Source organism: Piliocolobus tephrosceles, chromosome 16 (assembly GCF_002776525.5).
Source record: "Piliocolobus tephrosceles isolate RC106 chromosome 16, ASM277652v3, whole genome shotgun sequence".
Classification (NCBI taxonomy): domain Eukaryota; kingdom Metazoa; phylum Chordata; class Mammalia; order Primates; family Cercopithecidae; genus Piliocolobus; species Piliocolobus tephrosceles.
The window spans coordinates 76,636,539-76,649,267 of NC_045449.1; the positions used below are offsets into that span (position 1 = coordinate 76,636,539).

The 12,729-nt window shown below is 54.4% G+C and overlaps 1 protein-coding gene across 1 annotated transcript in view; it reads left to right on the forward strand.

The window, feature by feature from the left end:
- Nucleotides 1–12,729, forward strand: part of TBCD (tubulin folding cofactor D) — a 180,027-nt gene that overhangs the window by 25,346 nt on the left and 141,952 nt on the right. Inside the window, exon 6 of the mRNA XM_023194085.3 lies at nucleotides 2,749–2,907. Within this exon, the coding sequence (XP_023049853.2) occupies nucleotides 2,749–2,907 (159 nt within the window). The remainder of the gene's footprint in view (nucleotides 1–2,748; nucleotides 2,908–12,729) is intronic.

Sequence of the window (12,729 nt, forward strand, 5' to 3'; positions counted from 1 at the left end):
CCCTCTCCCTCTCCCTCTGTTGCCCAGGCTGGAGTGCAGTGGCATGATCACAGCTTACTGCAACCTCCACTTCCGAGGCTCAAGCAATCCTCCCACCTTAGCCTCCCTAGTAACTGGGACTGCAGGTGCATGCCACCACACCCAGCCAATTTATTTTTCTTTTTTCTTTTTTTTTGAGATGAAGCTTTGCTCTTGTTGCCCAGACTGTTGCCCAGACTGGAGTGTGATCTTGGCTCACTGCAACCTCTGCCTCCTGGGTTGAGGCGATTCTCCTGCCTCCACCTGCTCAGTAGCTGGGATTACGATGTGCGCCACCACCCCTGGCTAATTTTTATAGTTTTAATAGAGATGGGGTTTCACCATACTGGCCAGGCTGGTCTCAAACTCCTGACCTCAGGTGATCCACCTGCCTTGACCTCCCAAAGTGTTGGGATTATAGGCATGAGCCACTGCACCTGGCTATGCCTGGCTAATTTTTGTATTGTTTTGTAGAGATTTTTTTTTTCTTTTTTTTTACAGAGTCTCGCTCTGTTGCCAGGCTGGAGTGCAATGGCGCAATCTTGGCTCTCTGCAACCTCCACCTCCTGGGTTCAAGTGATTCTCATGCCTCAGCCTCCCAAGAAACTGGGATTAGAGGCATGCCCCACCACACCCAGCTAATTTTTAAATATTTTTAGTAGAGATGGGGTGCGAGACAGGCGGGTCTCGAACTTCTGACCTCGTGATCCACCCGCCTTGGCCTCCCAAAGTGCTCAGATTACAGGCTTGAGCCACCACGCCCAGCCAAGATGGGGTCTTACCATGTTTCCCAGGCTGGTCTTAAACTCCTGAGCTCAAGCTATTCACCCGCCTCAGCCTCCTAAATTGCTGGGATTACAGGCGTGAGCCACTGTGCCCAGCCAAATGATTCTTTACTTTCTGGAAGCAGGGACTTCTTTCCCCATTGTTCGTAATGATTCCCTCCCTAAGCGTGTTCCACAGGGACAGTGGTGGGGGAGAGATCCTTGCTGTTATGAGCAGTTGGCAGGTGCCAGCCATCCTCTCAGCTGGGCAGCACTTCTGTTTTGGGAGGGCCATGACAGAGTAGGACGGCACGTGCGTGGCTGTCTCCTGTGTGTTAGCGTTGTGATCCTGGAAGTGTGGCGCCAGCTCTCGTGTGGGCCGATCGGATGGTTGCGCTGGAACGATGGCCGGGAAGGTGGGATGGCCAGAGTTGAAGTTGCAGTGGAGATGAGATGGGTGCTGGAGGGAGGGTGGGCGTCGTCGCCTGGCAGCTCCGGCTTCCACATCTCGCCCTGCCTGGAGTCTCCACATAGCTGTCTCGTGGGCATCACGTGTGGCATCCCCACGTGGACTCCTCCGCCTCCTGGCCCGCCCAAGTGTCCCTTCTGGGAAGTGGCCTCGTCGCTGTTGAGGGAGCACCTCGTGCCTCCCTCCTGGCATCACTGCCCTCTCCTTCCCTCCCCACCCATAAAGATGTGGCCAGGATGCCAGTCAGACCTGTCGGCGTGGCCTGAAGAGGAGGCGGGCAGGCTTGGCCAGTACTGGTCCTGCCCCCAGCACCTCTCCCACGTGGCTGCTCTGCTTCCGACCACATTGTCTTTGCATTTCTTGAGTTCCCTTGGCTCCCTTCTGCCCTGGCCCCTGGCTCTCCAGCTTCCCTGGGCAGCAGCACTTTCCTACCAGGTTTTTAGCCCCCCTCATTGAGCTCTCTGGCTTCCCGTCTTCTCTCTAATCAGGCCATGCCCTCCCCCCATTTCCTTTGTGACATTTCTTTACACTTTGGAAGTCCCCAGCTGTTTGCCATTTCTTTCCAGAGTGTCAGCTGTGGGAGGGAAGAGCCTTGTCTGTTCTCTGAGTGGCAGTGCCAGTCTCAGTCATGGAGGCAGAGCTGGGGGCCTGGTCTGTGAACTGCTGGTGAAGAAATAAGGAGGGTTTGGGCTAATTAGCCGGGCATGGTGGCGGACGCCTGTAGTTGCAGCTACTTGGGAGGCTAGGCAGGAGAATTGCTTGAACCCAGGAGGCGGAGGTTGCAGTGAGCCGAGATTGTGTCACTGCACTCCAGCCTGGGTGACAATACAAGACTCCATCTCAAAAAAAAAAAAAAAAAAAAAGGAGGACTTGGGTCTTCCTTTTTTTAGTTTGGGAGCTCTGTGTGCTCAGGGTGCCCTCTGCTGAGGCCAGGCTGCAAGAGGGGTAGGGAGTGTGAGCACTCCCTGGAACATGAGGCCGAGTCCAGCTGGGAAGACTTTCATGGGGCTACACGAGTGGCTGGCTGTGGAAACAGACCTGTGCACACGACCCATGGCAGGTGCGGGAGAGGGAGGTCCAAGGGGCTTGGGGCCAAGCCTTGCACGTGGGCACGATGTCCTGAGGTTAAGGGATGCAGAGTTGGGTCCAGGGAGGAGGGAGGGGCTGAGAAGTGGGCAGGGGCTCCCTGGCAGTAATGGGGACAGGTAAAACTGGGGGGTATGGTGGGGGCAGGTGGGAGGGGATGGGCAGTAGGCCTGGGTGCAACCTGAGAGGTTGTGGTGGGGAACTGGCTGCTGAGGGCCCTGGTCAGGGCAGTGACTTGGTTTCTAGGGTTGGAGAGAGGAGGAACTAGCTGGAGGAGGACAGGACTCGGTACAGAGCTGGTGTCTTGCTGTAAGGCGTGTGAGGTGGGAGGGTGTAAGGAGGGGGTGTGTGTGGGGTGGGCTGGTGAGGCGTGGGTGAGGTCTCAGTGCTGAGGCCTTGGTTGAGCTGTAGCTTGTGTTTTTATTTCCTTTTGGCAGATTTATCACACGTCCTGATGTCAAGCGGAGCAAGATGGCTGAGTTCCTGGACTGGAGCCTGTGCAACCTGGCCAGTTCCTCCTTCCAGACCCTCCAGGGGGTCATCACCATGGACGGGATGCTGCAGGCCCTGGTAAGTGCTGCCCGCAGGGGCCGTGGAGATAGCAGGGAAATGACACCTTACATGGGGACCACAGAGTGATGTTACCTGTGGTTCCATCTTGATGTCATTGGAACCCCGTGGGATTGATTTAACTGCGCCAGGGTCTTAAGGGGCAGTTTCCTTTTCCCACTGCTGTGCGTCCTGCCTCGGGCCGGGCTGGTTTCTGTGTTGGTGCTGGTGGATGGGCCTGGAGCCCCACCTGTCGCCAGCAGAGGGCAGTGGTGCCATGCAGCCGGGGCTCCCCGGGGTAGGCTTCTCCGCACCTGGTTTCCTGCTTAGTTCCTGTGTAAAGTGCAGAGATTGAATGAGCTCTAATAAAACAAGGTGGGTGAGTTGAAACTTGATGCTGTTCCTTTGCACTGGGCTTGGGTTGGATGTTCCTGACTGCTTTGTTTGGACGCAGACCCTGGCCTCTGCCTGTAGGTGTCTGGTTGGTGCCCTGGCTGCAGCCCTTTGCCAACCCTTTCCCTCCCTTTCGCTCTGGCTATCTCTTGTGTTACCTTTTCTTGTGCTAACGAGGAGGAAAGATCAAGTCTCAGAAGAGGGTGAAGCCTCTTTTGGGTCAGCCTTCTGGAGGCTGCAGCTCCCGAATGAGACTTCTGGAGGGGGAGCCAGCAGCCTGCTGTGGCCGTTGGCGCAATGGGTTCAGCACCTTACTCTCTCTTTCTTTCATGACAGCAGGTGAGGCTTTGAGAGCACTTCTCATTCTTGTCTCACGCTGTGGAGCCTGTGGTCCCTCTAAGGAGCAGGGCACTTTGTTCTTCTTGTTTAAAATATATTTTTTATAGAGACAGGGTCTTGCTATGTAGGCCAGGGTTGTCTTGAACTCCTGGCCTCAAATGATCCTCCTGCCTTGAGATCCTCCTGCTTTTGTGATTCTCCCAAAGTGCTGGGATTACAGGCCTGAGCCTCCACGCCTAGAAGGACACTTTGGAGTGCATTTTAGGGCAGATGACGAGTGCCACCTCATGGTGGCGTCCTCCTGTCCGTGGCGGCGTTGTCCTGTCCGCGGCGGCGTCCTGTCCGCGGCGGCGTCCTCCTGTCCGCGGCATCGTCCTGGCCATGGCAGGTTCTGCCGGGGAGTGGGAGGCTGTCAGCTGGGTGGAGGGTGGGGGCCATGGGAGTGATAACCTGGGGTGGGGGCGTACATTTCTTGAGGGGGAATTGGGAAGTGTCCTCAATGTCTGCTGCTTCCCGGTCATGCTGCCATGGTCTTCAGGAGGGCAGCCCTTCAGATGAAGAGAAGGTTTCAGACGTGTGAGAGAAAACTGCAGACCTGTTTCCCGGAGCCTGTGCTCTTCCCAAGTGATGTCTGTTTTCTTCAGGCCTCCAGTCAACCTCCACATAAATGTGACAGATTCAGCAGTTTTCAAAAGTTAAGATATAATTCACATATCACAAGTCATTGATCCTTCTAAGGGAAATAATTCTGTAGTTCTTAGTATATTCACAAAGCTGTGCACTTCAGGATACTGTCATCACCCTGGAAGAAACCGTGATCGCACCAAGCAGTCCCTCCCTCACGCTCCCCAGCCCCCGCAGCCGTGGATCCATGTTCTGTCCCTGTGGACTTGCTGGTTGTGGACATCCTACCTCACCAGAGTCGTACACTGCACGGCCTTCTGCATCTGACCTTCCCTGAGCCCGACGTGTCCAAGGTTCATCCATGTTGAGGTGCTGTCAGTGCATCGTTCCCTTTATGGCTTAATCGTGTGCCAGTGTATGGGTATTTTCTGCTGTTACAAATTATACTGTTAACAACTTTCATGTGCAAGTTTTTGTTTAAACTTAATGCTTTCAGGCTGGGTGTGGTGGCTCACGCCTGTAACCCCAGCACTTTGGGAGGCTGAGGCAGGCAGATTACTTGAGGTCAGGAGTTCGAGACCAGCTTGGCCAACATGGTGAAACCCCATCTCTACTAAAAATACAAAAAATAGCCGGGCATGGTGGTGCAGGCTTGTAATCCCAGCTACTCTGGAGGCTGATGCAGGAGAATTGCTTGAACCTGGGAGGCAGAGATTGAGTGAGCCGAGAACATGCCACCAGCCTGGGCGACAGAGCAAGACTCTGCCAGGAGAAAAAACAAAACAAACACAACTTAATGCTTTCAGTACCCTTGGGTACATAACACTAGTTTTTAATAAAATTTTAAACAACATTTGGAATGTTTCCATCTTTCTGAAGTCTTTTTAAAAAGATTTTTCTGGTGGCATACCTGCCGTACTGATGAAATAGAGGACCTGCTTGTGCCAGGCATTTTTGGGCATTGCAGATACAGATGTGCCATCTGTGTCCCCAGGTGCCCCTCGTTCTGGCCACGCTGGGGCAGCGTCCTCAATGTCTAAAGAGGATTCATTGCTGTCTAAAGGGGATTTATTGCTGTTGTGGAGGTCAGGGCAGGCTGAGGCTGGCCTTGGAGGGTGCGGGGGTGGAGGGGTAGGGCAGGGAGGATGCAGGTCTCAGATGTGCCCATGTTGGTCCATGGATCCTCAGGGAATGTGCATTCATGTTTTAGGCAATTCTGGTAAAGGTGGTGGATACACATGGTTAATTTGAAAGTTTAGGTGCAGTTGGATTCTTCATTTTTTTGCCTTGAGTCCCACTGAGGAAACGTGAAGAAGGGGAAGATGGCGGTGGCCAGCGTGGGGTTCCTGGGATTCCGGTAGCTTCACCTTCATGTTGTGATGCTGGGTGCACGGATAGCCTCCCACATGACCAAGGATGTGCTCTCAGGGCCCTAAGACCCCAGAAGAATGGGCTGCCACCACCAAGAAGTATGACATGCGTGTGGAAGACCATGAGCCTTACCTGGCTGGTAGCATGGGGTGTGGCAACTGCCGCAGCTGTCTGACCCATCGCAGCGGGAGGGGTCCATGCTGTGACTGGGACCACCTGGCCTGAGGTTGGACCGGCGAACTGACAATGTTGGCACCTACGTGTGTGTCAGGATCCATGTGGATACGTCCCCCGCACCTGTTTCTTGGAATATCGTGTAAGCAGCTCTTCAGCTTCACAGCCTTCCTGATCACGTTCTGGGTGGGGAAGAAGTACCCAGCCTACCAGCCCCTGGGGCCGAAGCCGTATCTTTACAGTAATCTGCACCTGGAACCATGTGGCGCTCCCGCCAGAGAACCTGTGGCTCACAAGATCTGAGGAGGCTTCCTGGGCTCCTCTGTCCTCTGACTAGGATTTCCTCATCCCTAGAAATTTCACCTTAATGAAATCCCTAATAAAACTCAGTGCTGTGGGGAAAGCGTCTCAGTCAGGAGAGCACGTGGGAGGTCTAACAGGATGTGACGAGCACCAGTTGTCTCCGGTGGCTCTGCAGGGTAGGCTGTTAGCCCTGCCCCAAGCATGGATGCTGCTTTGGGAGGGTGGGCACATTTGATCTCTGTCCAGTCAGTGTCTGAGACCACCTTTGCCCAGTCAAGAATCTGCACTCTTGACGGGCTTCTAGGGGTCTCCTGCAGCTCTCGTCAGCCTGGCCTGGGAGCCTCCCCTTCTCTCCTCCCCACCCCATGTTGTTGGGTCAGCAGGATACCCCAGCCTTGGGGCTGGAGCCAGCTGTGGCTGCCCAGGGACTTGTCGGCAGGTGAGGCACACCGGCTCCTGGCCAGGCTGGCTGTGGGAGAGGCAGCCTCCTGGTGAGGGTCTGTGGGCCACTGCGTTCAGGCTGCCTCGGAGGGCTCCACGGTGCATCCTGGCGGTGTTCCCTGGGCACAGGGCTCCAAGTCCTTCTTGGCTTGGGAAGTTCATGTGGCCACGTGTGTCTAGTTACTCAGTTTCTTTGTCTGCAGGTTTGGTGCTTTATTTTTTTTTGATGATCTTGTTGGTTTTCTCTAGATTGTTCCCAAGTTTTCTGTTCTTCCATCCCAAGGTGGGAGGTGCGCGGTGCACAGCCTGGATTTGGAATACCCAGAGGGGGGGTGGGGGGGGCCAGCTCACTGCCCCATTCCCCTGCTAGCTGCTGGGACAGGTGGGAATTCCTGTAGCAAAATCAAACCAGTCAGGAGTGGGGAAGGGCTTTTTATTTTGACATCTCCAAGTTCCACGCTGAGGTGGAGAGAAGTTCGCTTTGCCCCTTCCTCCCAAGGTGTAAAAAGGTTTTCTCAAAGGCTTAGGAAGCCGAGCCTTAAGTCACCCCCCAGCATGTGCTGGCAGAGAGTGAGGCGTGCTGTCCCTGCTGTTTGGTGCAGAGCACCCAGGCAGTTTGGCAACAGCACCTCACAGCTATTCAGCTTTGTCCTCAGCGAGAGTGAGTAATTGTCTGACGCAGCCGGCTGAAATCCCTGGGAAGGGACTGAATGAAACTGCCGTGGAGCAACGCCTGGCGGGGCTGGGCTTCTGGCAGCTCCTGGGGCCTGCATGTCCCTTCCAGAGCGTCTGAAGCCCTGGGTGGCTGCTGGAGAATCTCGAGTCTTTCCAGAGCCATGCGTGTTGTTTCCTTCTGTCTCTTTGAAGGGTCCGTTTGGTCTGATCCAGGTTGCCCCAGCAGGAGGAAGTCGTGCTGCGTGCTGAGCGGGCGGGAGGTTTCACCATGGGCTTGGCAGAGCTGCAGGCAGAGGCCGGGTGCCCGCCGTGCATGATGAAACTTGCAGGTGTATTCTGCTTAGGGTTTCATCTGTTTCCTTTGATGCACTTGGCTTCATTGTCATCCACCTGTTCATTACTGTGGGCGAAACAGGTGAACTCTCAACAAGTACCATCGAAACCAGGATCTGATCTTCATTTCCCTCGAAGCATAGTTCCCTTGCAGTGAGGGTTTTTAACTCCTGTGGGAGGGAAGCTAGTGTTTGGCAATGTAATTTCCTTGGAAGGCCCCTGCACTCCAGCTTTAAAAACACCCTTTGGTTTAGTCCCACTTTAAGCATTAAGATTAATGCAAATTGAGGAAATTCAAGGAAGGAGAAAAACACATTAAAAATGGAAAATGGGCTGGGTGCAGTGGCTTATGCCTATAATCCCAGCACTTTGGGAGGCCAAGGCAGGTCGATCCCTTGAGGCCAGGAGTTTGATACCAGCCTGGCCAATGTGGTAAAACCCTGTCTCTACTAAAAATATAAGACATTATTTGGGCGTGGTGGTGCACACCTGTAATCCCAGCTACTTGGGAGGCTGGGAGAATCGCTTGAACCCAGGAGGCAGAGGTTGCAGTGAGCCAAGATCGTGCCATTGCCCTCCAGCCTGGGCGACAGAGCAAGACTCCATCTAAAAAAAAATTGACGAAAAGGAAAATGGCTGTCATTTGCAGGTGTGACTCTGCTTGCTGATTGATAGTTGTGCTCTCTTGGTTGTGCACTCTCTGATTGGAAGACCATTGACTGTATGACGTGGGTTTCTCCCTGTGTGTTCTCACAATGGCTGGGAGGCGGCGGCAGGGCAGGGGACTCGGACTGCGAGACGGGGCTGTTGACAATGGAAGTGGTAATAGGATGCTCTTCCCCTTATCGGCTGTTAGGCTCAAGTGTCCCCTTCGCAGTGCGGTTTCTTTTTATTTTTATCATTGACAAAAGCACAACTCTTGTTAAAGGATAAAATAGTCACAAACAACAGCATTAAAAACCAAGAAAGCCAGAGAACACTGGCACCGTCAGCCTCGACCCTAGCTCCTGCCAGGCCCTTGTGAAGAGAGGCGCTGAAGCCACTCTGCTTTTTTATAGTTAATAAAAGCAGTCAGGTCCCCAGGTCGGAGTGGCTGTGGCCCAGAGTGCGTGGGCTCGAGCCTCTGTGAGCTCTGCTGAGGCCCTTTGCTGACTCCGGCTCTCCTGTGACCCGAGGCAAGGGTGAGCACCAACACCCGCCCCACCTGGGAGGGAAGCAGCAGACCTCTCACCGCGGAGATTGGGGTGAGGCTAATTAGCACAGTCACAGTCTTTGAAGGTGAAAGAAGACAGCTGATTATCTAAAACATTTCTCATTTAGAATGTGATTTCTTTTCAGATTTGGAGAACAGCACCCTACTGTTCCATTCAGGCCAGAGGAAGATGACCACGTGGTCCTTTTTAGTTGTGGTGCTCTCTTGGGGCAAGGGTTTGGATGGAGGAAATAGGGCAGGAGCCGTCTGAATGTGGGTACTTTCCAGAGATCTTGCTCCTGTAGCGTTCGGGTGAAACGAGGTGCCCCGGGCCACACGGGTTCAGTTTCCTCGTGGCGTCAAGTAAAGACCTGGAGCAGCAGCTGTGACTTGTTTCCCATCGCTCAGCATTTTACATGGGGCGGGCACAGTGGTGTGAGTCTTACAGAAACCTGCGTGGTGAGCCGCACGCCTTTGTTCCTGTCAGCCCTGGCCCATCCCTGCCCAGGTGGCGCAACCTGCGCTCACAGGCAGCCTGGCGCGGGGTCATGTGCTAGACGGGGAGGGGGCTGGGTGGGTCACCAGCCTCACCCCCCTCAGTTCTTAGATGAGGAACAGACAGGCAGAGAGCTGGATGGTGCGCCAGGCTGGGCTGGTGCTGAGTGGGCTAGAGCTGGGTCTCAGTGGCCCGTGCCCCAGTCATCCTGGCCTGTGGCCTCTGTGCAGGATGGGGTGCCCCTGCCCCTCACCTGCCCCGCCCTCACCCTGCTCACAGGCCCGTGATGCCTGACTGCCCACGCAGTCACCTTAGAGGCACCTTCCCTCTAAGGCAGACGTCCCTCAGGCTTTGGCCCTGGCTGTTGATATCTCAGCTCTGATTCACCCTTGACTTTATGTCCTGATTTCTGATTTCCTTGGCTCTCGAACCCTCCTCCTGTGGACCTGTTGGGTACACGTGTGACGCTTCAGAACCTGCAAGTCCCAGGTCACACTCGTTGGACCGTCCCTTTCCCCTCTTGGCCTGTTTACTCGGGAGCCCAGCAACAAACCGGAGCTTCTGTGCTGCTGTCCATGCATGCGGCCCAGGAACCGGGCTCATCCCTGGGACACCGTGTTCCTCCCGCTGTCCACTCATGCCCGTCTGTGTAGATGTGGCTCTAACATGTCTCCTTGCCTGGTTCATTGCTCATCTGTTCTCACGTGGCTGTGCCGCCACCCTGTCCTGGGGGGTCCTCGTCCCAGCACGTGGCTCTTTGCTTTATGTCATCCTGAGTCTGCCCCGCTCTGCCGCCTGGTCCAGATGGGAGCCATTTCCCTCTGTGAAATGTTCCCTCTGGAGGCGCTGGGCTCCCCGACTACCCTCCTGCCTCTCCTGTGGCCGTCGGCTGCAGTAAAGGTGCTGGTGGAGGGTGTGAGCCTTCTATTCATGGAGTGCCAGGCTCCGTCCCATGCTGCCTCTGTGCCCTTGATGCTGGCAGCACACCTGCTGTCCTGTGGCCTGGGTAAAGGGTGGCCTCGGAAGCCTGTGGCCTGGGTAAAGGGTGGCCTCATCTTGGCCTCAGAAACAGTAGGGCTCAGGCTGTGGCCCACGCCTGGGGCTCCCCATCCCCGCCGTGTGTCCTGGTGTCTTTGCTTGGCTTGCTGGCCTCCGTGGGCTACCCAGGCGGCAGGCGGCTCTCAGCCATGCTCTCCGTCCTCACACTTTGTTTATGCCCTGGCAGAGCTGCTCAGGTGGCCAGCCCATGGGACCCCTGTGCACCCTGCTGCCCCCAGCATATGTCAGCAGCGCCATCCGGGAGATGTGGCATCAGCACAGCCTTGTCCTTGTCTCTGCCCGTTCTTCCTTCCTTACCTTTTTGTGTTGCATTTTTTCTCTTCCACACGGGGTCCACAGGGGATAGCCACATCCCCTGGCCTCTTGGTTGGTGGATCTTCCTCCTCCTGCTGGGCTCAGAGCTGTGCCACCCCCACCTGCACTGCAGAGAAGCTCAGGCCCCTCTCTGACTTGAGACGCTGGAGCCTTAGCCCCCCGCTACCCAGGCCAGTGCCCCTTCAGGTCCCTGCAAAGCCACCGCTCTTCGTGGTCTCTCCCACTGCCGCTGAGCCCGTGCGCTGCTTGATGGCTTGGGAGCTACATACAATTGTATTTTGTCTGGTTTGTTTTCAGGCTTTCTGTGGCGGGAACTGTGACTCTTGCATCTTTTTTTTTTTTTTTTTTTTTTTTTTTTTGGTTCTCGTTCTCTCCCCCAGGCTGGAGTGCAGTGGTGCCATCTCGGCTCACTGCAAGCTCCGCCTCCCGGGTTCACGTCATTCTCCTGCCTCATTCTCCCAAATAGCTGGGACTACAGGGCCCGCCACCAGGCCTGGCTAATTTTTTTGTATTTTAGTAGAGATGGGGTTTCACCGTGTTAGCCAGGATAATCTTGATCTCCTGACCTCGTGATCCGCCCTCCTCGGCCTCCCAAAGTGCTGGGATTACAGGCGTGAGCCACTGTGCTCTGCCATCTCTTGCATCTTTTATGTATCAGTACGTTGGGCAAGTGGGAGATGCATGACGGATGTTTTTTGGGTAATTGAGAAATCGTTAAATTTATGTAAAAGCATAAATGATAACAGAACTGTATTTGGGAGGGACTAGACTTCTAAAATTGGGTTCTGTCTATAAGGCTGATCTTCCCTTTCCCTTTTCTTCATCTTTCCTGTTCACAGGTTTTCTTTTGATGTTGTGGAGATTGCTGTGTGTGACTGTATTTTTGCTGCTGTTAGAAGTTGATTCCTTTTTTCTTTATGAGACAGTCTCTGTCACCTGGGCTGGCATGCAGTGGCACGATCTTGGCTCACTGCAACCTCTGCCTCCTGGGTACAAGCAATTCTCGTGCCTCAGCCTCCTGAATAGCTGGGACTTGTACAGGTGCGTGCCATTATGCCTGGCTACTTTCGTATTTTTATTGGAGATGGGGTTTCACCATGTTGGCCAGGCTGGTCTCGGACTCCTGACCTCTGGCGACCCACCCACCTTGGGCTCCCAAAGTGCTAAAATTACAGGTGTGAGCCACTGTGCCTGGCCCTAGACATTTATTCTAATCCTTTTAGATCTTGTAGGTTTCCTGTGTTTGAAATTCTTAAATTAACAGGGAATTTTTTTTTTTCTTTTTTTCTTTTTTGAGACAGAGTCTTGCTTTGTCACCCCGGCTGGAGTGCAGTGGCACAATCTTGGCTCACTGCAACCTCCGCCTCTGGGGTTCAAGCGATTTTTCTGCCTCAGCCTCCCAAGTAGCTGGGATCACAGGTGCAGCCACCACACCCAGCTTATTGTATTTTTAGTAGAGACGGGGTTTTGCCATGTTGGTCAGGCTGGTCTCAAACTCCTGACCTCAAATGATCCGCCTGCCTCAGCCTCCCAAAGTGCTGGGATTACAAGCGTGAGCCACTGTGCCTGGCCATGGATCATTAACCTCTTTTCTAGCATCTTATCTCTGTTTGGTGGTTCACGATTAATAAAGGGCTTTTGCGAGCTTTTGTTTGGCCTTGGGAGGTGCGTGGGCTCCCTGCTCCTCTCTTCTGTGGGAACTGTTGCCTTTGGGTGAGGGGCGCACCCCAGAGGTGGTCACACACGCCTGAACGTGAGCACAGTCGTTGGACCCTGTCATGCAAAGCTGGGCTGTGCAGAATGAGCTCAGAATAGCAATCAGAAGGCTCGGTGATGGGGAATTGTTTAAGCTGGAATACTGTAATGCTGCTGGCTGTTTATGGCTGTGAGGTCACTACGTGGGCTGCTGAGAGCATTTTAAAATGCTGAGTGAGTCATGAAATAGTCATGTGTTCCCTAACAGTGGGGTTAGTCCTGAGAACTGCGTCGTTGGGCAGTGTCATTGTGTAAACACCATAGCGTGCACTTAAAATAGATGGTGTGGCCTGCTGCACACCCAGGCTCGGTGGTATGGCCTGCCGCACACCCAGGCTCGGTGGTGTGGCCTGCCGCACTCCCAGGCTCGGTG